The sequence below is a fragment of the Salvelinus namaycush genome, chromosome 21 (assembly GCF_016432855.1).
Source record: "Salvelinus namaycush isolate Seneca chromosome 21, SaNama_1.0, whole genome shotgun sequence".
Lineage (NCBI taxonomy): Eukaryota > Metazoa > Chordata > Actinopteri > Salmoniformes > Salmonidae > Salvelinus > Salvelinus namaycush.
Genome location: NC_052327.1, coordinates 52,757,319 through 52,784,149, shown reverse-complemented (window position 1 = coordinate 52,784,149; position 26,831 = coordinate 52,757,319). Strand labels below are relative to the sequence as shown.

Here is a 26,831-nt window from a genome sequence, read left to right as displayed (position 1 = left end):
ACCGTGGAATCTGTTACTGTGGAATCTGTTACCGTGGATTCTGTTACCATGGAATTGCCCTGATATTGATCTGTAGATGGGGTGAATTGGGGGTAAACATAATCTCAGCTAAATGGTTACATCATTAAGGGTGCGTTCGTAAATTCACTCTGGCTATCTACTCCAATTTCAGAGCACTCGTCTGAGTGTGCCAGAGCGCAGAATAATTGACACATTTACAAACGCTGAACACCCGTTGAATATGGCCGATGTCAGTAAACGTCGGCAAAAAAAAGCGTAATTAAATTGTTGCCAGCGGCAGTTACAGTCACCAATGCTCTGGATAACATGAAAACAGCCTAACCAGCTCTGCTAGGGAGAGTAAAAGGGTCAGAGTGAGGCGTTCTCTCATTTGTGTCTAGAAGTAGCTAGAAAGCTAGCCAACGTTAGCCAGTTAGCTTGGGTGCTTGACTGCCATTGTGAGGTCAGAACGCTCGGACCAACCCTACTCCTCGACCAGAGCGTCCAGTGTGTCCAGAGCGTCCAGTGTGACCCATATGTATTGAACTCCGGAATTTTCTCTGCCTCCTAATTTACCCTGAATGTAATACAGACCAGTTGAACCACCATCGTACACTACATTACCAAAAGTATGTGGACACCTGCTCGTCGAACATCTCATTCCAAAGTCATGGGTATTAATATGGAGTTGATCCCCCCTTTGCTGCTATAACATCCTCCACTCTTCTGGAAAGGCTTTCCACTAGATGTTGGAACATTGCTGTGGGGACTTGCTTCCATTCAGCCATAAGAGCATTAGTGAGGTCAAGGCTGGCTCGCAGTCGGCGTTCCAATTCATCCCAAAGGTGTTCAACGGGGGTTGAGATCAGGGCTCTGTGCATGCCAGTCAAATTCTTCCACACCGATCTCGACAAACCATTTCTGTATGGACCTTGCTTTGTGCATGGGGGCATTGTCATGCTGAAACAGGAAAGGGACTTCCCCAAACTGGTGCCACAAAGTCGGAAGCACAGAATCGTCTAGAATGTCATTGTATGCTGTAGCGTTAATATTTCCCTTCACTGGAACTAAGTGGCCTAGCCAGAACCATGAAGAACTGCCCAAGATTATTCCTCCTCAACCAAACTTTACAGTTGGCACTATGCATTCGAGCAGGTAGCGTTTTCCTGGCATCTGCCAAACCCAGATTCGTCCATCAGACTGCCAGATGGTAAAGCATGATTCATGACTCCAGAGAACAAGTTTCCACTGCTCCAGTCTCTAATGGCGGCGAGCTTTACACCACTCCAACCGATGCTTTGCATTGCGCTAGGTGATCTTAGGCTTGTGTGCAGCTGCTTGGCCATGGAAACCAATTTCACAAAGCTTCTGACAAACAGTTTTTGTGCTGACGTTGCTTCCAGAGGCAGTTTGGAACTCAGTAATGAGTGTTGCAACTGAGGAAAGACGATTTTTACACTCTACACGCTTCAGCACTCGGCAGTCCCCGTTCTGTGAGCTTGTGTGGCCTACCACTCCGCAGCTGAGTCGTTGTTGCTCCTAGACGTTTCCACTTCACAATAACTTACAGTTGACCGGGTCCACTCTAGTAGAGAAGAAATTTGACAAACTGACTTGTTGGAAAGGTGACATCCTATGATGGTGTCACGTTGAAAGTCACTAAGCTCTTCAATAAGGCCACACTACTGCAAACATGTTTGTCTATGGAGATTGCATGGCTTTGTGCTCGATTTTATACACCTGTCAGCAACGGGTGTGGCTGAAATAGCCAAATCTACTAATCTGAATACAGTACGTACACAAAAGTATCTGGCGTCGCTCAAGTGACGCCAGAACACGATTCCCCTTTGATGTGAAAAGCTAATGCAGTAATCATCAAAGGAAACACCTATTTGAAAAGGTGATTTTTTTAAACATTTATTGTAAAATAAATGTGATTGACCATTGAAAGTTTCAATTTTATTTTCAAATGACATCACAACTGTTTCAGTAACTACATGTCCGAAAGCTGGAATTCTTGTAATACGCTATTGCCCATGATAGCTTCTTCTTCTTCATTTCATTCTATATACATATTTATATATACACACACACACGATTCTATGAGTTCCACATGTTGCATATTCCATATGTTCCACGTTCAAGAAGAGTTGACTCATGATGCAAGCCTGTTCCTTCGGACTGGCAAACAAACTATACCATCTAAAAACGGTTATAACCTTAATACACTGACCAAATATCATCATCATCATCATCATCATCATGACAAACGCAATTCAAATTTTTACAAAATAAAAAAGCGCAAAGTTGAAAGCAGGGGGCTGTTGAAAAAAAAGAAGCTAACGGCTCCTCTGTCCGTTCACTCATCAAAATACAAACAAAACCAGAAACACAAAATGAAAGGATGAAGAATAAAATAAAGCTGTACACATGAATAAAAAAGCTCTACGATGCTTGACTGATTCAAAGTTCATTTCGTGAACGGACAACGCTAGGCAAGCCTCGATCTGTGTGTACTAAATAGTCTTCTGAGCTAAGGGGGGGGGACAAAGAGGAGGATTGTTTCAGCAAGTCGTCAGATTCCATTGAGAAAACCTTTAGATTCTGTTGAGGGGAGGTGGTCAAAATGCAACCAAACTGGTTCCTGTTTCAGTTGGCACCAAACAGAAAGAAAACAGAAAGAAAAACAGGCAGGTACTACCTGAACCTGTCCAATAAAATAAATGCTCCAATGGTCCGTCGCAAAACGTTTTGCTAATGGTGTGCCCTAATGAACACGACCCTGCAGTTTTACCCCCCCCCCCCCCCCCTCCTTAAGAATGTTAACGTTTCCATGGCCGTTTGCCTACATTGGCCTGCAGGTGATGTTGCCATGGTGAACAGGTGATGCTGTTCACCATGGTGACCTTGTGACGCTGGTGGTTGCCGTGTTAGATCAGGGTCGGAGTGGGGTCAGGTCAGAGGTCAGACGCCAGTGCCCACCTGGCTGTTGTAGTCAGTGGACTCCATCTTGAGGATGTAAGGGATGATGCTGTCTATCTGTACGTTGCCGATGAGGCCAGTAAAGAACAGCTCCTCTGTCACCGCTGCATTCATAAGCCGCAGGGCAGGAAGACGAAGCAGCAGCTTGGATAACCTGAGGGGAAAGAGGAAGGGAGGGCTGTTATTAATGGACAATATATCCATACATTCCATGCCAATAAAGCATTTGAATTTGACAATTTAATTGAGAAGAGGAGAGACAGAGAGACACAGAGAGATACAGAGAGACAGCGAGAGAGCGTGATACAGAGAGAGAGAGCGATAGAGAGCACAATGCTTTGCCAGTGATGTACAGTGAGACATAGTGATGCGTAATGAGATGTTATAATGAGATGCAGTGATGCGTAATGAGATGTTATAATGAGATGTAGTGATGCGTAATGAGATGTTATAATGAGATGTAGTGATGCGTAATGAGATGTTATAACGAGATGTAATGAGATGTTATAATGAGATGTAGTGATGCGTAATGAGATGTTATAATGAGATGCAGTGATGCGTAATGAGATATTATAATGAGATGTAGTGATGCGTAATGAGATATTATAATGAGATGTAGTGATGCGTAATGAGATGTTATAATGAGATGTAGTGATGCATAATGAGATGTTAAAATGAGATGTTATGAGATGTAGCGATGCGTAATGAGATGTTATATTGAGATGTAGTGATGCGTAATGAGATATTATAATGAGATGTAGTGATGCGTAATGAGATGTTATATTGAGATGTAGTGATGCGTAATGAGATATTATAATGAGATGTAGTGATGCGTAATGAGATATTATAATGAGATGTAGTGATGCGTAATGAGATGTTATGAGATGCAGTGATGCGTAATGAGATGTTATAATGAGATGTAGTGATGCGTAATGAGATGTTATAATGAGATGCAGTGATGCGTAATGAGATGTTATAATGAGATGTAGTGATGCGTAATGAGATGTTATAATGAGATGCAGTGATGCGTAATGAGATGTTATATTGAGATGTAGTGATGCGTAATGAGATATTATAATGAGATGTAGTGATGCGTAATGAGATGTTATATTGAGATGTAGTGATGCGTAATGAGATGTTATATTGAGATGTAGTGATGCGTAATGAGATATTATAATGAGATGTAGTGATGCGTAATGAGATATTATAATGAGATGTAGTGATGCGTAATGAGATGTTATGAGATGCAGTGATGCGTAATGAGATGTTATAATGAGATGTAGTGATGCGTAATGAGATGTTATAATGAGATGCAGTGATGCGTAATGAGATGTTATAATGAGATGTAGTGATGCGTAATGAGATGTTATAATGAGATGCAGTGATGCGTAATGAGATGTTATAATGAGATGCAGTGATGCGTAATGAGATGTTATAATGAGATGTAGCGATGCGTAATGAGATGTTATATTGAGATGTAGTGATGCGTAATGAGATGTTATAATGAGATGTTATAATGAGATGTTATAATGAGATGTTATGAGATGTAGTGATGCATAATGAGATGTTAAAATGAGATGTAGCGATGCGTAATGAGATGTTATATTGAGATGTAGTGATGCGTAATATTGAGATGTAGTGATGCGTAATGAGATGTTATAACGAGATGTAGTGATGCATAACGAGATGTTATAATGAGATGTAGCGATGCGTAATGAGATGTTATAATGAGATGTAGCGATGCGTAATGAGATGTAGTGATGCGTAATGAGATGTTATGAGATGTAGCGATGCGTAACGAGATGTTATATTGAGATGTAGCGATGCGTAATGAGATGTTATAATGAGATGTAGTGATGCGTAATGAGAAGTTATATTGAGATGTAGCGATGCGTAATGAGATGTTATATTGAGATGTAGTGATGCGTAATGAGATGTTATATTGAGATGTAGCGATGCGTAATGAGATGTAGTGATGCGTAATGAGATGTTATATTGAGATGTAGCGATGCGTAATGAGATGTAGCGATGCGTAATGAGATGTTATATTGAGATGTAGTGATGCGTAATGAGATGTTATATTGAGATGTAGTGATGCGTAATGAGATGTTATATTGAGATGTAGTGATGCGTAATGAGATGTTATATTGAGATGTAGTGATGCGTAATGAGATGTTATATTGAGATGTAGTGATGCGTAATGAGATGTTATATTGAGATGTAGCGATGCGTAATGAGATGTTATATTGAGATGTAGCGATGCGTAATGAGATGTAGTGATGCGTAATGAGAAGTTATAATGAGATGTAGCGATGCGTAATGAGATGTAGTGATGCGTAATGAGATGTTATATTGAGATGTAGTGATGCGTAATGAGATGTTATATTGAGAGGTAGCGATGCGTAATGAGATGTTATATTGAGATGTAGCGATGCGTAATGAGATGTAGCGATGCGTAATGAGATGTTATATTGAGATGTAGTGATGCGTAATGAGATGTTAATGAGATGTAGCGATGCGTAATGAGATGTTATAACGAGATGTAGTGATGCGTAATGAGATGTTACTGACCGATATGAGTCTTCAGGGTAGGTCCGAGTTACATAATCCTGTAGCTCCATGTAGGCTTTCTCCTGGAAACGCTCAATCTGTAGGGTGTTGTCTATACCTGGGTGGTCTACGACACACACACGTTAAATAAAAGGAAATGTGGTCTACAGCAAAGAGAAACACAGAATCGGTCACCATGGTTACCAAACAACTGTCCCTGACAGTGTGCATGATTCCATTTCACCGCTATTATAGTTTTATAGTTGTCCTTCATTATAGTCAGGGGCGCAACTTTGTTTTTAGAATTGGGGGGGTGGGGGGGACGGGGGTGCATAATTATTTTATTTTTAATTCAGTCGGATAAACATTCCAAACATCCTACCCGACTGCTCAGCACACCGTTGCCTCATTTTGTATCACATTCCAATAATAAAACCGGGGGGGAGGGGACAAAAATGCAATTTCAGAATGAATGGGGGAATAGTTGCACCCCCCCTGATTATAGTCGCCGCCCTCCTCCACTATAGTCGCCGCCCTCCTCCACTATAGTCGCCGCCCTCCTCCACTATAGTCGCCGCCCTCCTCCACTATAGTCGCCGCCCTCCTCCACTATAGTCGCCGCCCTCCTCCACTATAGTCGCCGCCCTCCTCCACTATAGTCGTGTATTATATTTGCAGTAGGCGTTTTCATATCAAACATTTCTTGGCAAAGACACACAGAACAATTAGATTCAACAAAAGGAAAGGGCGCAACTCTCCAGTATTGATTATAACTCTCCCTTTATGTACACAGTTAACCCATAGGGAGACCCGAGTTACTTGACTTTGTTTAAATAGTTAACCCATAGAGAGACCTGAGTTACTTGACTTTGTTTAAATAGTTTGCTGAGAATCTGGGAACTGTTGTCTGAAGGGCAGCACCTAGCTACACTAAGAAGTGGTGTGTAACAGAGGACAAGTCGCCATGTTAACGCATACGGCGCATACGTTTAAACCAATCACAGCACTTTTCCCCGACAATGAATCACGTCACATCACATATCCTTCCTTTTCTCTTTCATCAGCACGTTTCCCCCCATCATTTACATAATGAAAACGACTCCAATCCCCCAACCAGTACTGAAGAGAACCAGGTCTTTGAGTTAGGCATAACTCCTAGGTTACAGAACTGTAAAAAAACACGAAAGGATCGCCTGTTTTCTTCTCTTCCCACTCTCCCTCCTTGCTGACTGGCAGCACCCAGCTACACTAAGAAGGTGTGAAAGTACACAGGCACCTTCTCTTTTGTTTTTCCCATCAGACACCAGGGTAAGACGAAGCAGCACAACAATCGTGGTCATCTTGACTCATCTTTCTCAGAGTGTGATAGAGATCTAGCCAGTCAGCGTGTAGTCTCAGCGGGTCCCTTAAAAAGCAGCCAGCACCTCCCAGCTGGCCACATACACAACCACAGAGTCACTGTATGCAGCCATGGCACACCAGAACCGCACCGCAGCGAGACTGGACGGCTTAATATGCCACAGGGACACACACACACTTTTTATCCACAGAACAATTCGTCATGTTACTGCATAAGAGTCACTGTGTGCATGTTTAAACCAATGGCCGTGTTCCAGACAATCTTCAAAGCAGTCACACTGTATCCTATTGATGCGGTTAGTGACGTGTTAAACACTTGGCCAGGCCGGGTGGGCGTTGTGTGATGATTTTGTACGCGGTTGTTTTTTCTTTGCAGATGCTCTGGGACGTGGCCAACGATATCACTTTTTCGCAGCAGTGAGTTGCATCATGCATCGTTCTTTCATAACAACAACCCATAATTAACCTGTAAGCTCCTCTCTTCATCCCTTCATCCCCTCCTCCCCCCTACTCACCAGGGCTGAAGAGGATGATGGCTTTAAGGTAGGCGTATTCATAAACGTCAGGGGACAGCTTGGCCATGCTGTTACAGAACTCCTGCATCCTCCAGATGTGTTCCATCACCAGCTTCACTCTCTCTGGGGACAGCTTCTCTGTAGGGGGGGGAGACAAGTCAATGAAACATGAGAATTACATGCTGCTTTGTAGACACTTTTTTAAATGGTAATTCATATTTTATTTAGCAATAATAAATCACCAGCAAAACAGAAATACATAGAAAATGAAGTTTTACAACCCTCCCTCCCCTCATCCCAATCCCACCGAAGACTTAAAAGCATATTGCTGGTAAATATTGTGAAGAATATTGTATTCATTTTTCACCATCACCTCCTGTACCATCTTGTAGGCTGGTCTGAAGGTGGTTGATGATGGCAGCCAGGATGGTGGAGACATTCATGACATTGGAGCATTGAGCCAGGCCCAGAGCAAACAGCTCGTTCCAACACGCCTTCATCAGGTTAATGTCATTATCCTGACCACTGGGAGATAGAAATTAAGAGGATTTATTACATTAATAAAAAAATGTATAAAAACTGGGTTGTTTGAGCCCTGAATTCTGATTGGCTGAAAGCCATGGTATATCAAAACGTTTAGTTTTACTGTTGTGATTACATTTGCAACCAGTTTATAATAACAATTAGGCACCTCGGGGGTTTGTGATAATTGGTCAATATACCACTCCTCCTCAGGCCTTATTGCTTAAGTATATTAAATATTGATCATGTATATTTTTACTTGATGATTTAGCATTGTATTTGATAATTTAACAGATACAATACCAGTGGATACACTATTTTAAAATCATGGAGGATAACACATTATACAATTTATCTGCATTTTGGTTCACTGACTTTGGTCAGTAGGCAGGAAAAGACTTAGTGATAAACAGATATATAAAAGTTTACAACTACATTAGATAGATGAATGTAGACTAATAGAATCACAGCGGTACGCATGTAGCTAGGTACTCACCCCAAGGCTTGGAAGGCAGGTATGGAGCGTGCCCAGTGCATGGACAGGAAGAGGAGCCGCGAGGCCGACTCACAGATGTAGTTCACATTAAGGTACTCCGGCATGGGCAACGGCATCATCAGCTAGAGATAAAGAGACAGAGACACAGAGACAGAGAGACAGAGAGAGAGAGATAGATAAGAGAGAGAGAGACAGAGAGAGAGAGAGCGATAGAGATAAATAGATAGGAGAGACTTGAACAGTTTCTAAACGTCTCAGCCTATCACAATCCTATCACTACTCCAACCATTCTAAACATGTTAAACAAAAGGTAGCGATAGAGAGAGACGGCATGACATGAGGGAGAAAGAATGGGCCTAGACATCATTAGAGACAAGTCTGAAACTTGATTAAATAATGAAGTACACTTTATTAATCCTGACTTAGTCCCTCATTATTCTTGAATCACTCTTTTTAAAAGACACACGGAGAATACATCTACCTTCCTCCAAAATAACTTTAATTGCTCGGCCTCCGACCGCAAGGCACTACAGAGGGTAGTGCGTACGGCCCAGTACATCACTGGGGCAAAGCTGCCTGCCATCCAGGACCTCTACACCAGGCGGTGTCAGAGGAAGGCCCTAAAAATTGTCAAAGACCCCAGCCATCCCAGTCATAGACTGTTCTCCATACTACCGCATTGCAAGCGGTACCGGAGTGCCAAGTCTAGGACAAAAAGGCTTCTCAACAGTTTTTACCCCCAAGCCATAAGACTCCTGAACAGGTAATCAAATGGCTACCCGGACTATTTGCATTGTGTGCCCCCCCCCAACCCCTTTTTTACGCTGCTGCTACTCTCTGTTTATCATATATGCATAGTCACTTTAACTTTACATTCATGTACATATTACCACAATTGGCCCGCCCAACCAATGCTCCCGCACATTGGCTAACCGGGCTATCTGCATTGTGTCCCACCCACCATCCACCAACCCCTCTTTTACGCTACTGCTACTCTCTGTTCATCATATACACATAGTCACTTTAACCATATCTACATGTACATACTACCTCGATCAGCGTGACTAACCGGTGTCTGTATATAGCCTTGCTACTGTATATAGCCTCACTACTGTATATAGCCTCGCTACTGTATATAGCCTCTCTACTGTATATAGCCTCACTACTGTATACAGCCTCGCTACTGTTATTTTTCAGTGTCTTTTTACTGTTGTTTTTATTTCTTTACTTACCTATTGTTTACCTAATACCTTTTTTACACTATTGGTTAGAGCCTGTAAGTAAGCATTTCACTGTGGTATTCGGCGCACGTGACAAATAAACTTGGATTTGAATGAACTTTCAATCAGATGTTATGGTAAGCTCCTGTCCCGTTGAGAGGAGTAGTGTCCCAAATGAGACCCTATTCCCTATATAGTACACTACTTTTAACCCAGACCCATTGGGCTCTGGTGAAAAGTAGCGCACTATATAGGGAATAGGGTGCCATTTGGGATGGACTCTGGGTGTTACGGGCGTTGTCCCCAGACCCTCACCTTGAAGGGGACGTGGCTGTCTAAGAGTAGAGGCCCCTCCAGCTCCACCACGGGGCCAGACTGGTCTCCTGACATCAGCTGCATGGTGGCTTCCAGAGAGTCTCCTGCTGAGCCGTCCCCAGGGTTCAGGGCCTTGGCCAGAGTGTCAAACGCTCTGGGGGGTGGTGGGGGAGACACAATGGACAGGTCAGTTCACGATGTAGGACCCGTAATAACCCCTAAGAGGGCTCCACCGTCTAGTCTTTTCCTGGAACTTGATTGGTCCAAACCCAATCATCTCCTCGGCTACTTCTCAACCATTCCCTCCCCTCAGACCTTCTTCAAAACATTTTGAGAAGGAGGTGAGGAGAGAGGGATTAAGGAAAGGGATTAAGGAAAGATGAATAGATAAAAGAACAGATCTGATCATTATGTGGTTCCTTTGTAAACCTGAGATTCAGTGATGAACACATTACCTAAGAACACAAGCTTGACAGTAAGGTTATTCTGATGGCAAATCTGAAACCAGCGAGTCTTGCGCAACCTAATTAAGCATGCACACACACACACACACACACACACACACACACACACACACACACACACACACACACACACACACACACACACACACACACACACACACACACACACACACACACACACACACACACACACACACACACACACACACACACACACACACACCCCTCCGGCAAGTCAAACTAGAAACCTTAAAGGGCAATTCCACCGCTTTTCAACCTTACGTTCATTATCTCCAGCACCGTAACAGTGTCTATGTGAAAACTGCAAATTTATATTAAGTTAAAAAGTTCTGCCCCATGTGTTAAAACATTTTAAAAACAGCGATTTTCAAACACTATGGGATTTGCTGTAACGTGGGGAGCAAGAAAATACCCTCCATCTGGCTAGAAACTCGTGGAAGGTTTTGAGTGAAAAAATATATATACTTTTAATGTCACAGAGAAGCATTTCTTTAGGACCTTTCCTTCTTCTCTTTTTAACCACAAATCATAGAAACGCACTGTATTCACACACAGTAGCAGTGACGGAAAAGCACTGCATGTAGGTTTGGTGCTGAAGATAATGAATATGTGAGGTTGAAAAGTGGCGGAAAGAATCAATTTGAGCCCTATAATATAAAGAACCCCAAAGATCCTTCTGATACACTCAGAACATCTAATATACCTATCGGTTAAAAGATCAGTACAGCTATTAGTCAATTCATGTTGCATAATTATATTACATATTTGACTGCACTATAGTTGTATTGGTGTTTTGTGTCCTTGACTTTTTAGGCTATATTAACATCTTATAAAAAGTTTATCATAAAATGTAAAAAAAAAAATATATATAAATCCTGTATGAAACCTCTCCTCACCGGGTGATGTCACAGGCAGTCTGTTCGTCTCCTTGGAGATCCGTCATGGAGCTGTCTCCATTGCTAAGGGTGTCTTCCGCGCCCATCAGGTCATTGCTGTCGGTACCATCGTTCATCTCCCGGGCCTTGTTCAGGTGGGCCAGTGACGTCACCACGTTGGCCAGCGTGCTCAGGTCGTCCTGACACGGGTCATTCTACGGAGGGGCACCAGGGACAATCAGCTCCATTATCAATAATCAAAACATTTCTATTAAATCACCTCATCTTTAAGGTTATTACAAACAGGTACAGTTGAAGTCGGAAGTTTACATAAACCATAGCCAAATACATTTAAACTCAGTTTTTCACAATTCCTGACATTTAATCAGAGTAAAAATTCCCTGTCTTAGGTCAGTTAGGATCACCAGTTTATTTTAAGAATGTGAAATGTCAGAATAATAGTAGAGAGAACGATTTATTTCAGCTTTTATTTCTTTCATCACATTCCCAGTGGGTCAGAAGTTTACATACACTCAATTAGTATTTGGTAGCATTGCCTTTAAATTATTTAACTTGGGTTAACCGTTTTGGGTAGCCTTCCACAAGCTTCCCACAATAAGTTGGGTGAATTTCGGCCCATTCCTCCTCACAGAGCTGGTGTAACTGAGTCAGGTTTGTAGGCCTCCTTGCTCGCACATGCTTTTCAGTTCTGCCAACAAATTTTCTATAGGATTGAGGTCAGGGCACCGTGATGGCCACTCCAATACCTTGACTTTGTTGTCCTTAAGCCATTTTGCCACAACTTTGGAAGTATGATTGGGTCATTGTCCATTTGGAAGACCCATTTGCGACCAAGCTTTAACTTCCTGACTGATGTCTTGAGATGATGCTTCAATATATCCACATAATTTTACTTCCTCATGATGCCATCTATTTTGTGAAGTGCACCAGTCCCTCCTGCAGTAAAGCACCCCCACAACATGATGCTGCCACCGCCGTGCTTCCCGGTTGGGATGGTGTTCTTCCTCCAAACATAACAATGGTCATTATAGCCAAACAGTTCTATTTTTGTTTCATCAGACCAGAGGACATTTCTCCAAAATGTACACTTTGTCCCCATGTGCACTTTGTCCCCATGTGCAGTTGCAAACCATAGTCTGGCTTTTTTATGGCGGTTTTGGAGCAGTGGCTTCTTCCTTGCTGAGCGGCCTTTCAGGTTATATTGATATAGGACTCGTTTTACTGTGGATATAGATACTTTTGTACCCGTTTCATCCAGCATCTTCACAAGGTCCTTTGCTGTTGTTCTGGGATTGATTTGCACTTTCCACTCCAAAGTACGTTCATCTCTAGGAGACAGAACGCGTCTCCTTCCTGAGTGGTATGATGGCTGCGTGGTCCCATGGTGTTTATACTTGCGAACTATTGTTTGTACAGATGAACGTGGTACCTTCAGGCGTTTGTAAATTGCTCCCAAGGATGAACCAGACTTGTGGAGATCTACAATTTTTTCTGAGGTATTGGCTGATTTCTTTTGATTTTCCCATGATGTCAAGCAAAGAGGCACTGAGTTTTAAGGTAGTCCTTGAAATACATCCACAGGTACACCTCCAATTGACTCAAATGTTGTCAATTAATCTATCAGAAGCCGTGACATTTTCTGGAATTTTCCAAGCTGTTTAAAGGCACAGTCAACTTAGTGTATGTAAACTTCTGACCCACTGGAATTGTGATACAGTGAATTATAAGTGAAATAATCTGTCTGTAAAAAATTGTTGGAAAAATGACTTGTGTCATGCACAGAGTATATGTCCTAAGTGACTTGCCAAAACTATAGTTTGTTTGTTAACAAGAAATTTGTGGAGTGGTTGAAAAACGAGTTTTAAATGACTCCAACCTAAATGTATGTAAACTTCCGACTTCAACTGTATATATGCTACTTTATCCATTATATGCTACTTTATCCATTTCAGATTCATGACTTTAAGATTGAATTGCTAGAGGTTGTAAATGTCATCCTGACAAGCCAGATCATTCTACAGAGGGGTACACAGGATACTGTCTATCACACATTTTGTATTAGAGACTGTGTAGGAGGTCCTTGAGGGAGCCAGGTCAGAATGACATATTAGCAACAGAATGCTATATTCTCAATCATGTTCAGTGCAATCTGTTTAGAAGATGTTCTGTTTAAATCGTGTTTGAAAATGTTGCAAATAACGCAGATGCCAATGAACAATACACACAAAGCTATCTATTAAAAAATGTTAATTATGTGTTTTTATTGACTGGCAACTTTGTTATTTGCAAATGTTTTGGATCAGATTTTAAAGAACATGTTCTTGGTAATATACCAACCCTTAGCACAGTGTTCCCCAACCCTGGTCCTCCAGTACCCCCAACCCTGGTCCTCCAGTACCCCTAACCCTGGTCCTCCAGTACCCCAACAGTGTTTCCCAACCCTGGTTCTCCAGTACCCCCAACCCTGGTCCTCCAGTACCCCAACAGTGTTTCCCAGCCCTGGTCATCCAGTACCCCCAACAGTGTTCCCCAACCCTGGTCCTCCAGTACTCCAACAGTGTTTCCCAACCCTGGTTCTCCAGTACCCCCAACCCTGGTTCTCCAGTACCCCAACAGTGTTCCCCAACCCTGGTCCTCCAGTACCCCCAACAGTTTTTCCCAACCCTGGTCCTCCAGTACCCCCAACCCTGGTCCTCCAGTACCCCAACAGTGTTTCCCAACCCTGGTTCTCCAGTACCCCCAACCCTGGTCCTCCAGTACCCCAACAGTGTTCCCCAACCCTGGTCCTCCAGTACCCCAACAGTGTCCCCAAACCCTGGTTCTCCAGTACCCCCAACCCTGGTTCTCCAGTACTCCAACAACGTTTCCCAACCCTGGTTCTCCAGTACCCCAACAGTAGTTCCCAACCCTGGTTCTCCAGTACCCCCAACCCTGGTTCTCCAGTACCCCCAACAGTGGTTCCCAACCCTGGTCCTCCAGTACCCCCAACCCTGGTCCTCCAGTACCCACAACAGTGATCCCCAACCCTGGTCCTCTAGTACCCCCAACAGTGTTCCCCAACCCTGGTCCTCCAGTAGCCCAACAGTACACATTCTTACAAGCACACATGATAATCCTCAAGCCCTCAATGAGTTAAATGAGGTGTGTTTGTCCAAGGCTATAACAACGTGTACTTTTGGGGGTACTGGAGAACCAGGGTTGGGAAACACTGTTGGGGGTACTAGAGGACCAGGGTGGGGAAACACTGTTGGGGGTACTGGAGGACCAGGGTGGGGAAACACTGTTGGGGATACTGGAGGACCAGGGTGGGGAAACACCGTTGGGGATACTGGAGGACGAGGGTGGGGAAACACTGTTGGGGATACTGGAGGACGAGGGTGGGGAAACACTGTTGGGGGTACTGGAGGACCAGGGTGGGGAAACACTGTTGGGGGTACTGGAGGACCAGGGCTGGGAAACACCGTTGGGGGTACTGGAGGACCAGGGTGGGGAAACACTGTTGGGGATACTGGAGGACCAGGGTGGGGAAACACTGTTGGGGGTACTGGAGGACCAGGGTGGGGAAACACTGTTGGGGATACTGGAGGACCAGGGTGGGGAAACACCGTTGGGGATACTGGAGGACGAGGGTGGGGAAACACTGTTGGGGATACTGGAGGACGAGGGTGGGGAAACACTGTTGGGGGTACTGGAGGACCAGGGCTGGGAAACACTGTTGGGGTACTGGAGGACCAGGGCTGGGGAACACTGTTGGGGTACTGGAGGACCAGGGCTGGGGAACACTGTTGTGGGTACTGGAGGACCAGGGTTGGGGGTACTGGAGGACCAGGGTTGGAGGTACTGGAGGACCAGGGTGGGGCTGGAGGACCAGGGTTGGGAAACCCTTTTGGGGGTACTGGAGAACCAGGGTTTGGGAACCCTGCCTTAGCAATTACCAAATGAAAGCGAGCCATCTGTTGTGTGCTGCAGTTCCTCACCGATTCAGGGGATGTGGGGACCAGGATGCTGTTCTCTAGCTTGGGAAAAGGCTGCTGGATGTTCAGGAGCATGCTCGACTCCAGCAAACTGGCTGACCTGCAAACACATACACACTTCAATTCTACCTTCCAATCACAGAGATCTCAAATGGCTCTACAGTTGGTTGGTGAAAATAGGTGGTCCTCATTCTGTTAACGCTCTCCACATCTCCTTGTCTTCATCTGCAATGATCTGAATGAAAACCATCAAGTGAACCCAAGTCTAAATGGTGAGCTACTACCACCATATTGTTTTCACCTGTCAAGTATTGTCCAATCAGATGAAGGGGAGGAGACACCTATTATGCCAATTGCCCCACTGCTGAAGCAGGGGTCAGCCACTGGTCGATCCTTTCTTGAGCGGATGTTCGGGGGGCAGGAACATAATGACTAATAATGTATAGACTGCAAATTGACCGCAAGAAGCCCAAACAGATAGAATATTTAAAGCAAAATCATTTCAAATGTTGTTTTTTTTTGGCTCAGAAAACTTGGGGTGGGGGGGGAACGACGACAAATAACCATGGCATCAGAGCCTAAAATTAACACCCACCACCTGCCAAACGCGGGCAGATTTTGGCATTGGCGGTAAAGAATGTCTAATTCGCCAGCCACGTTGGCGTGGCAACACTCTGGGCTCTACAGTGCAAGGCTTTAATAGAGATAGTCAAGTATGGGAAGTGGCAGTTGTGATTTATAGCTAAATAAATGTCGCAGATAGCTGTTTTCAAAGTATTTCTGCAATTTTGGTAATGCACAAAGAAATCTGAATCCTAACATTATCGCTATCGCTATCCCACCTCGCGCAGCAACACTGCCTTTCTGGGGGGCAGAGAGCACTGAAAGATGTGTTTTTAGACAATGGGCACAAAAGTTGGTCCAATTTACTCGAACATCTACTAAAGTGAGACTTGGTCGTCATGTTCCTTGGCTAATTACATTGTTTTGTTCACAAGCTTAGCTGATTTTCTGTTTGAGTATGCTCCCACTGCTAGCAGAAAGAGACATCGTTGGCCTCTACTAGCGACATTCTCACAGGCACACATGATGACTCAAGTGGCCTTGTTACCAAGGTAACGTTAAAGGAGCAGCTAGATATTTGTCTGATATTTTTGTTAAAATACTTAGGTCACAGAATATTAAATAAAATCTAGTAATATTACTTCTTACTAGAAATACATTTCTTGTTTTAGAAACATTACTAAGCATGCTCATCCATTTTTTTGGGTGTAATTATGGCAAAACAAATATTTTGGTTGGTAAAAAAAAATCAGAGTGGCTGGTAGATTGTTTAATCTACCTGCCCCAGTGGCTGTTATAAAATATATATATGTTTTAGGCCCTGCCTGACATAGAGAATGAAAGAGGCCTCTTCTTTGTATCTGTCCCATTATGGCTCCTGTGAGAACATTTAGGCCATCTCCATTTTGAAGTACTCAATGTTCTTCTTCTACTACTACTTCTAAGAGTTGGTAAATAAACAAAGCGTGCATTACTGCCACCCGGAGTGTCTTGTTTGAACATGTATAAAGCCAAGGTTGGCAATTTACTGCCACCTACAGTTATGGAATGTTGGCTCACGAGTTAAAATTGGCTGATACCTGCTGATGACCTGGGCCCAGTTTTTCAAAAGTGATCCATCTCACCGATAAGATTAAATGCATAGAAATAGAATGAACAGAACGGACGAATCATTGACTTGAATGGGGACTCACGTTCTATTTATTCTATGCAATTAATCCTGTCCGATAAGCAAAATCCAGATAAATAGCATTGGAAAAACTGTGCCCTAGATGGAATTATCACCTAACCTGGCAATGCATCCCACACAGAGCTAACGGAGGAGTATGCGCTATGTGTGTTTTGAGGCCGTGTTTGGTACGACCCTCATGCTCCTATATTCAGTCACTTCAACCCAACTTCCTAATTGAAATAGATTGAGTTTTTTAAATTTTATTTCACCTTTATTTAACCAGGTAGACCAGATGAGAACAAGTTCTCATTTACAACTGCGACCTGGCCAAGATAAAGCAAAGCAGTGCGACAAAAACAACACAGAGTTACAGATGGGATAAACAAACGTACAGTCAATAACACAATAGAAAAATCTATGTACAGTGTGTGCAAATGTAGTAAGATTAGGGAGGTAAGGCAATAATTAGGCCATAGTGGCAAAATAATTACAATTTAGTATTAACACTGGAGTGATAGACGTGCAGATGATGTGCAAGTAGAGAATACTGGGGTGCAAAAGAGCAAAATAAATAAATAATATGGGGATGAGGTAGCTGGGTGGGCTATTTACAGATGGGCTGTGTACAGGTGCAGTGATCGGTGAGCTGCTCTGATAGCTGATGTTTAAAGTTAGTGAGGGAGATATAAGTCTCCAGCTTCAGTGATTTTTGCAATTCGTTCCAGTCATTGGCAGCAGAGAACTGTAAGGAAAGGCAGCCAAAGGAAGTGTTGGCTTTGGGGATGACCAGTGAGATATACCTGCTCGAGCACGTGCTACGGGTGGGTGTTGCTATGATGACCAGTGAGCTGAGATAAGGCGGGGCTTTACCTAGCAAAGACTTATAGATGACCTGGAGCCAGTGGGTTTGGCAACAAATATGTAACGAGGGCCTGCCAACGAGAGCGTACAGGTCGCAGTGGTGGGTAGTATATGGGGCTTTGGTTGACATAACGCATGGCACTGTGATAGACTACATCCAATTTGCTGAGTAGAGTGCTGGAGGCTATTTTGTAAATGACTTTGCCGAAGTCAAGGATCGGTAGGATGGTCAGTTTTACGAGGGTATGTTTGGCAGCATGAGTGAAGGAGGCTTTGTTGTGAAATAGGAAGCCAATTCTAGATTTAATTTTGGATTGGAGATGCTTAACGTGAGTCTGGAAGGAGAGTTTACAGTCTAACCAGACACCTAGGTATTTGTAGTTGTCCACATATTCTATGAACTGTCCAGAGTAGTGATGCTAGTCGTTGGCCCCGTCATTGCTCAGTGTGAATGGGGCCCTTTAAGCCAGCTGTAGTACCTGGCTGTCTCCTTGTAGTACCTGGCGGTCTCCTTGTCAGTGACGAAGGTGGGCGTGGCAGCCAGGGGACTACACAGGTTCTTCCTAATGTAGATCTTCTCTGTAGATGCAGCACAGTTGATAGACTTCTCTCTGGAGACCTCCACCGGCTTCCTCTCACACTGGACAGCTACACAGACAGAGAAGAAGGGGGGGGGGGGGTTGATCCACCATGCTAGCTAATGTGCATGCTGATTCACATAATGACTACATTACAGTCAGACTGGGCAGAATCACTGATTTACAAAACCCCATCCCAAATAATGCCATCAATATTAGCGATTCCGCACCTCAACCTTGCCCAAACAGATCCCTCTCAAACATGTTGTCTAATAAAAGCAACTCAGGGCATTGTGGAACACTGCAGATGTTGACACAAACAGAGAGGACATGATTCCTTGATTTCCATGTTTGATCAACATGATATTTCAGTATGTGAACGTCAGTAAGTGGGCAGGTACTCACAGTCCTGTTTCATGCCCAGGACCATGCAGCGCTGCAGTCTGCAGTACTGGCAGCGGTTCCTATGGTGCTTGTTGATGACACATTCTCCAGACCCCCGGCATGTATAAACCAGGTTCTTCCTGATGCTGCGCTTGAAGAAGCCCTTACAGCCCTCACAGCTCACTGCCCCGTAGTGACGGCCTGGGGCCGGAGGAGGAGAGGGAACAGAGTCAGTCACACAAGGAGAAGAGAGGGTGTGTGTGTGTACAAGTTCAACTGTATTTCCTTCCTACCTGAGGCCCTGTCTCCACACACCACACAGTACTCCACCACAGGCTTGGCAAGTGCCTGGTCTGACCCTTCTGTCACAAACTGGAAATACAACACACACAAAAAAAAAAGCAAAACAGGCATTCATATCAGATGTCAAAGGTACTTTTAGGGCCTGTTTCCCTGACACAGATTAAACATAGTCCTGGACTAAATGGACTGCCAGTCTCATCCAGAGCGCAGGCTAATATGAATTAGAGAGGTGTGACCCCATCCATCAGCTGTATACCAAAACGGGCAAGATTGTATCTTTAATCTGCCCTAGGGAAACCAGCCCTTTGTGACTAACAGCAATAGTCTAAGTATGTACAAAGTAAGACTAGACCAGGGGTGTCAAACTCATTCCACGGAGGAACTAGTGTCTGCTGGTTTTATTATTCTCTGTCAAGTTGTGTCCAATTAACCACTTCTCTACACATGAGTAGTGGCCTTTATGGATAGGGCTACAATGAAATGTTTCTTCACACACATCTATTTTACTTCAGTTCCTTTTCTTCTTTTTTTTTTTACAACAAAATCATATATAGACAAAACAATAGAGAACCAACTTAACATTTACATACATTTCAACAAACATGAATGACATCACACTTCCTCAGATCCACATGTTCCCACTGTATCCACACCCAATGTTGTTTCTAATGCTTGTAGGACCTTGCCCCATTGGACTTCAAATTGTGTTGTTGCTTTAATTTATTTTACTAGGTAAGTTGACTGCGAACACATTCTCATTTACAGAAACGACCCGGGGAATAGTTACAGGGGAGAGGAGTGAATGAGCCAATTGGAAGCTGTTTTGGCACTTGCAATGCCAGGGTTGTGGGTTCAATTCCCACGGGGGACCAGCACAAACAAATATGAAAATGTACACACTCACTACTGTAAGTCGCTCTGGATAAGAGCATCTGCTAAATGACATAATTGTAAAAATGTAAATGTCTGTAGCCAGATTATTAAGTATTTGATTCTTCCATTCCATTAATGTCCGAGTATCATTTAACTTCTAGTATTACACTTAAATGTTTTTCTTACAGAAGAAATAAGAAAAGTAGTAATTGAAAGTGAAGAGTTTGGAGATGATGGGGAAAATGAGTAAAGTTCAAAGTTCACCTGACAAGACTGAATCCAAACATTGCACAGTTGATTGTGCATTTTATATTTACTGTACTTTGACACATTTGTTGATAACGCAATGTGAAAATACTCTATATACATTCCACCTCTTTAAAGTGTGCACAGTCCCTACATAATTTCTATGAACTTTTATGATTTAAAGAAGAGTCTTCAACCATAAGGTGTTTTTTTAAGCTCTCCTAGCTGTGCCGTTGAGGAACTAGAGAAAGAACACTTGTAGTTGTTTAGGTTGGAAAACAATCCTGCATCCCCACCATCAGACAATTACGGTTGTTGTTTACGCAATCCAAAAACAGCCCATTATAAATCCCAATCTGGGTCAGGTGGGCATCATTTGAAAGCTTGTTCTATTGGCAACATGACTAGCTAAGTTATAAAAACCAATCTTACAGTGTTAGGCTTTCACTGGGCAATTCAGAGAAATATAATTTTGGTGCTCATAGAAAGGAGTCATGCGTGCATTCAGGTCCGTGTTCCACGGAAAATGTTCTTCACAATAAACAAACATAGGCTCATTCTGTTCAGAACACCACAGGGTATCGAGTACCACAGTATGAGTCATAATACCCATAAAACCTAGGGGGTCAAATAAGGAAATGGTTCCATTATTCATTTTTCCCATAGGAGATTTTAGAAACCCTATAAATAAGGGCTGTGTTTTTTGTAGGCTTACCCTGGCGTGACGTTTTGATAACTGTAAATCTCTCTAGGACAAGGTGACTTTTATCAACATTTATCAACATCCCACAAAAATTAAATGCTAATTATCTTCTAGTGTGACTATCATAAAAAAACTACAAATGTCATGATGATCTGGAGGAGACTGCCGAATCGAGGAAAACGTAAGAATCTCTGGATTAACCATGTAATGTTAGCTAAATTTAGTAATGAATAAATTGGCGACATTTCTTTAAATTGATAATTCTGTGAACTGTTTTGTTCAAGTTTTAAATTGACACAATACCTGTTAGCAAAGGTGTCAGCTAGAGATGACGTGCAGGAGCTTGCAGGGATTTGTAGTCTTGCATGATGTCTAATTTGATGCTAATTAGCATTTTCGAATCTGAGAGTAAATAGAGCCGAATATATTGATAAAACTCACCTTGTCCGAGAGATTTACATGGTTATCAAAACATCACGTCAGGGTAAGCCTACACGAAACATAGCCCTTATTTGAAGTGTTTCCTAAACTCTCCATGGGAAAAATTTATGTTGAAAAAACAAATTTCATCTGTTTGACCGCTAGGTTTTATGGGTATTATGACACCTCCACTGTGGGGCTCTATGACGCCATGTCATCTTGTAACTGTACATTAAACATAGTGATCATAAACGTTGACACTGTGTATGACATGAGTTTTATGATATGGAAACATAAAGTGCACATTTGGGCTTACGGGTGTTTGGCTTGCTTGTATTACAGCAAAGTGGTATTTATTATAATCCTTGTCTCATCTTTCAAAATACACAGAGTTCTCTAAATTTACAGCATTTCCCCTCACAGTTGTCCAATTAGCAGGACGGATGGGGGCAACTTCTTGTCGCACGGTGCTCAAGTTCAGAATGGTCAATCAAAACCCATACAGAGCTGTGAAGCACAGAGCCAGAGCTCTGACGTCATTTACTGTACAGTCACTACGTTCCAATTTAGGCACTTATCAGTTCCCAAATCTGACATTTTCGACCCGTTTATGGGTATGAGTGTAAAGGGCTACGACTTAAACAACCAGGTGAGTTCCAAACTAGTCAGTGACATTAATTGATAAATCAAGTACAAGGGACTTGTCTAAGCCTGTAGAAACTACCCTCCATGGATACAGTTTGACGTCTGCTGACTAGAATATCATTGGTGGTGCAGGTCAAGGCTTCTACCTGGATCTGCTGGCCGGACAGGTCAGGTGAGGCAAACAGCAGCTGGTTGACCCCTGAACCGTCTGGGGCCGCCAGGATCACCTTTCCCGGGGACGAGGCCTCTTGCTTGGCTAGGATTACCTTGCCTGGCGTAGAGTAGTCTGCATTAGCCAGGATAAACTGCTGCTTGCCACCAGAACCCTGCTCCAACGCCGTCACGATCTGGATCTTCTGGCCCGTCGCCTGGTCCGTCACGATCTGGAGGGGAAGGGGAGGAGAAGAGTCAAGTCAAATGAGAATGACAGAAACCAACAAGTAATATTGGGTCTGAAGCTAATATGCTCCGTTTATTTTTATTGTTTGTTTCATTCTGAACATAACCACTATATTTTGGGTCCGTCCCACTGTTCTGACGAGCAAAATAAAGTTCTGAACCAGTTTGAAACCAAAATCAATTACTTCCCCAATCAGTGCGGATAAAGCAGCTAAGCTAGTTTACATGCGTGATGGACAGACAAATATAACCTATGGCGCAAGATGCGACTGACATTTTGTGGCTGGGGAAAGAGCGAGAGAGGGTCGAGAAGGCTTGAAACACTGGGCATCTTGTTATCTTGTGGGTGAAGAGTGGCACCAGAATTAAAAACAAGTTTGACCTTTTTGTAGTAAATAAATCCAACGTGAAACGTGATAACTTGGGCTACAGTATCCTTAATTAGCATTGACAAAGTTAATCCATTCTTCTGTAGCTAAACTTTCTCCCCATCTTATGAATCACGTTAGTAATGTCAGTACAGTACCCTATGCTTCGGATGGGGGAGGGGCAGGTAGCCTAAACACACACACCGGCAAAGATTTTCAGCTTGCAGACAGATACTGTAATACATTTTTGAGTGACAAAGTGGGGTCTTTGCATAGGTGCTTTGTTGCGTTTTTACGTGGTACTAAAAAAATGCCTGGAACGTAAAAGAACGTTATTAACCAGTTCCCATTATTTTAAAATGACGGTTCTTTTCCAGAACAGTATGGATCACTTTTGTTCCAGGTTCTGTTTCTGTTCCTTGAAAAGGTGCATTATTTTTCTGTTTTCGGATCTGTTCCCTAAACCGGTTCCAACCCCCGGTTAGGATACTGTCTTAAGCCAATACGCTCCATTAAGGGTTGTTGAATGCTGATGATAAACAGTATTCTGTTTATAGTGTCCCGTACCTTTACAATGGAATACAACCCTGAAGCTATTAGTTCTGCTACTTGCTAACCTTAAAGTCATACGAAGCTACTTGCCATGCATATGTTGACTCATAAAAGCCTTGACCTAGGGAGAAGAGATGACCTGAGACATGGATGTCACGCCATTGGAGTCTACAGCCATGTCTCAGGGTCCCGGGTCATTATATTACCTGGATACGATGTCCCATCATGCCACCGTCAGCTGAGACCAGCTGAATCCTCTGAGTGTGTCCGTCCATGACCGATTCTGTTTCCTTCTGCTGCTAACATTAAAGCCCCATGAGGCACATCAAACTGCAGTAGAGGGAAGGAATGTTTCACACAGTTAGTAGTTACTCAAGGGTATGCATTCATAATCAAAAATAAATATGTTGTGATCAGAGCAAGGTTCCAGTAGAGTCAAGGTTGAGAAAATCTGCATTGAAAGCTTTTTGTTGTGCATTGCATAAGGAAGACAACATCAGGAAACAGTATGTATATGCATACAATGAGTGGGACTCATACAGTGATCCTTACATGTGTTTGAACATGGGCCAGTTCTAGCAACATTTGGACATCTCACTGTACTGTGCACGTGACATTAAAATGTGACAGTGGAACATGTTTTGAGGTTCCCATGTCCTAACTTCAGCTAGCTATCTAGCTAACTTAGCTAGAAAGAGTCAAATACAGGAAGCTACCTAGGAAGTTCATGGCTTCTTATGTGAGCAAACAGGGTTGCGTTAAAGTAAATGTTGCGCAGCTAGTTAACTTTGGGGAGATGCAGGGTTATATGAGCAACTTTGTATACTATTGACATGTTAGCTGGCTAACGTTAGTTAACTGTGGCGCACACCGTGAAATGCAATGTCGCACGGCCTAGCGTGCTAAGCTAACGTTAGCTAGCTTCTGCTTTTTTGGCCTTCTACGCCAAGTTGATAAATATCACACAAAATGTAGCTCGTTATACATAAATAGCCATGGGTGTAAACACAACAAATATGCTCTGGTCTAGTAGTTATTTAAAATCGATGCGGAAGATAAAGGTATTTCTTTTCCTGTGGGTGAAAGGTCAACATTGAAGGGTTAAAGAACGCTAGGGTTCAAGGCCCATAGGAGAACGCAGCGAACGGCGGGACTATCGCGTTTGGCAACAAGGCTCAGATCGCACACATTTGCAACGATTTAAGGTTATTGTTAGTCTGTTACAATTCAACATTTAGCTAGCTGGTTGTGTTCATACTTACAAACATTAGTTCTGGAAATCGGGACGCCTTATTTGCGCTAGTTCGAAGATCGCTAACGTTACTTAGCATCTGCGCACAGGATTCACACAACACTCGCTACCCAGCAAACACGTTTTAGCCAATACCTGGCACACGAATAGCGATTTGTTTGATTTAAGGTCAGATTTAATTACGTTTAGTGTCATAACACCGACTATCCGTGTGGTTTTGATATAATATCCTTACTTGCCGGTTTTGGTGCACTATCTTGGTCCGGAACCGTTAGCTAAGGCTGCTAGCTACGTTAGCTAATGGCAGTTTAGGCTGCTGGCTTGGCAAATGTATTCTTCCTCCTTGTGTTACATGACGGAGCTGACCAACGTGTCGTTTGATATGAGCTTTTGCGCGCACAATCCAGTTGTCTTACCTGTTATTGTGCGGTGCTCTCGTATTGTGTGTCGATGTTTAATAAATGAATGCTATTTTTTTCTGTCTGCTGCTGCTTCAGGGAGGGTCAGAGTTCGTGACCTTTTTTCTCAAAACACGTTGTGTTGCTCACGCGCAGTAGCTTGGACACACGGGCATGGCTAGACGGAAGGTCCCTGCTATCCAATAATGTGTATACACCATGGTTGACTGACAGGGGGCGCTGTATTGAAGCCATCTTGGTACTCCTCAATTGTAAAATATTTTGGAAGCTATAGAAAATGCATTTATTGACGTCTACATTCGTTTTGACGCATTAATGTTCTATTACAAACCCCTTTAGCCATGGATGTCGATTAAGTCAGCCCCCGTACAGCTCTGTTTCAGAGGGGTTGGGTTAAATGCGGAAGACACATTTCAGTTGTACAACTGACTAGGTATCCCCCTTTCCGTTTCCCTTAATGCATTGTTCTAAATTGTGTTATGTAAGCTAAACAAACATGAACAAGTAACATTTTGCTTAAATATATTTTTTTTTATACTGATATTTTCCCAACTACAACTAAGGTATGAATGCCAAATGTGCTTTCTTTAAAGATAAAATAATGGTTAAAAAGCTGTGTAAAAGGCTTGCTGGCACGAAAATTGGCATGGATGACCAGTTCCCGAAGGAAATTGCAGAACGGCGTAAAGTTCTGTATCCAATTTAAGGAAAATAGATTGAAAGGGAAACGCGTAGCTCTCGTTAATAAACTGTATTGATAACCAGTTGTTCAGAGACAGACTACTCCATGGCTATTTAAAAAAATTACAATGTTTTCAGGAGGTGGAAAATAAGGAAACAGACAATTCTAGTCTGGTTATGGATTGTAATAAACTCAGCAAGAAAAGAAACGTCCGCACTGTCAACTGCGTTTATTTTCAGCAAACTTAACATGTGTAAATAATTGTATAAACATAAGATTCAACAAAAAAGATATAAACTGAACAAGTCTCACAGACATGTGACTAACAGAAATGGAATAATGTGTCCCTGAACAAAGGGGGGTCAGAATCAAAAGTAACAGCCAGTATCTGGTGTGGCCACCAGCTGCATTAAGTACTGCAGTGCATCTCCTCATGGACTGCACCAGATTTGCCAGTTCTTGCTGTGAGATGTTACCCCACTCTTCCACCAAGGCACCTGCAAGTTCCCAGACATTTCTGGGGGGAATGGCCCTAGCCCTCCGATCCAACAGGTCCCAGACGTGCTCAATGGGATTGAGATACGGGCTCTTCGCTGGCCATGGCAGAACACTGACATTCCTGTCTTGCAGGAAATCACGCACAGAACGAGCAGTATGGCTGGTGGCATTGTCATGCTGGAGGGTTATGTCAGGATGAGCCCGCAGGAAGGGTACCACATGAGGGAGGAGGATGTCTTCCCTGTTACGCACAGCATTGAGATTGCCTACAATGACATGCTCAGTCCGATGATGCTGTGACACACTGCCCCAGACCATGACGGACCCTCCACCTCAATCCCGCTCCAGAGTACAGGCCTCGGTGTAACACTCATTCCTTCGATGATAAACGCAAATCTGACCATCATCCCTGGTGAGACAAAACCGTGACTTGTCTGTGAAGAGCACTTTTTGCCAGTCCTGTCTGGTCCAGCAACAGGGGGTTTGTGCCTATAGGCGACGTTGTTGCCGGTGATGTCTGGTGAGGACCTGCCTTACAACAGGCCTACAAGCCCTCAGTCCAGCCTCTCTCAGCCTATTGCGGACAGTCTGATGGAGGG

The 26,831-nt window shown here is 43.2% G+C and overlaps 1 protein-coding gene and 1 non-coding gene across 9 annotated transcripts; both read right to left on the bottom strand.

The window, feature by feature from the left end:
- Positions 1 to 1,912: 1,912 nt before the first annotated feature.
- Positions 1,913 to 25,182, bottom strand: LOC120066491 (nuclear receptor subfamily 2 group C member 1-A-like). 8 transcript variants are annotated; one of them, XM_039017904.1, is made up of 14 exons: positions 25,050 to 25,182; positions 23,588 to 23,711; positions 22,209 to 22,445; positions 19,166 to 19,244; positions 18,894 to 19,073; positions 18,411 to 18,558; positions 15,318 to 15,414; positions 11,341 to 11,534; positions 9,960 to 10,113; positions 8,425 to 8,546; positions 7,774 to 7,931; positions 7,407 to 7,544; positions 5,554 to 5,659; positions 1,913 to 3,136 (listed from the first exon to the last, which is right to left on the bottom strand). In XM_039017904.1, exons 2-14 carry the CDS (start codon positions 23,654 to 23,656, stop codon positions 2,965 to 2,967), a joined length of 1,854 nt encoding a protein of 617 aa, XP_038873832.1. In that variant the 5' UTR covers positions 23,657 to 23,711; positions 25,050 to 25,182; the 3' UTR covers positions 1,913 to 2,964. The 8 variants fall into 8 exon arrangements, with proteins under 8 accessions (XP_038873832.1, XP_038873833.1, XP_038873826.1 ...); XM_039017905.1 differs by having other exon boundaries at positions 7,789 to 7,931; XM_039017898.1 differs by having other exon boundaries at positions 18,390 to 18,558; positions 25,050 to 25,181.
- On the bottom strand, positions 6,920 to 7,052 carry LOC120066873. The gene has a single exon (XR_005478853.1). It is a non-coding gene; the product is annotated as a small nucleolar RNA SNORA70 (small nucleolar RNA).
- Positions 25,183 to 26,831: the final 1,649 nt, after the last annotated feature.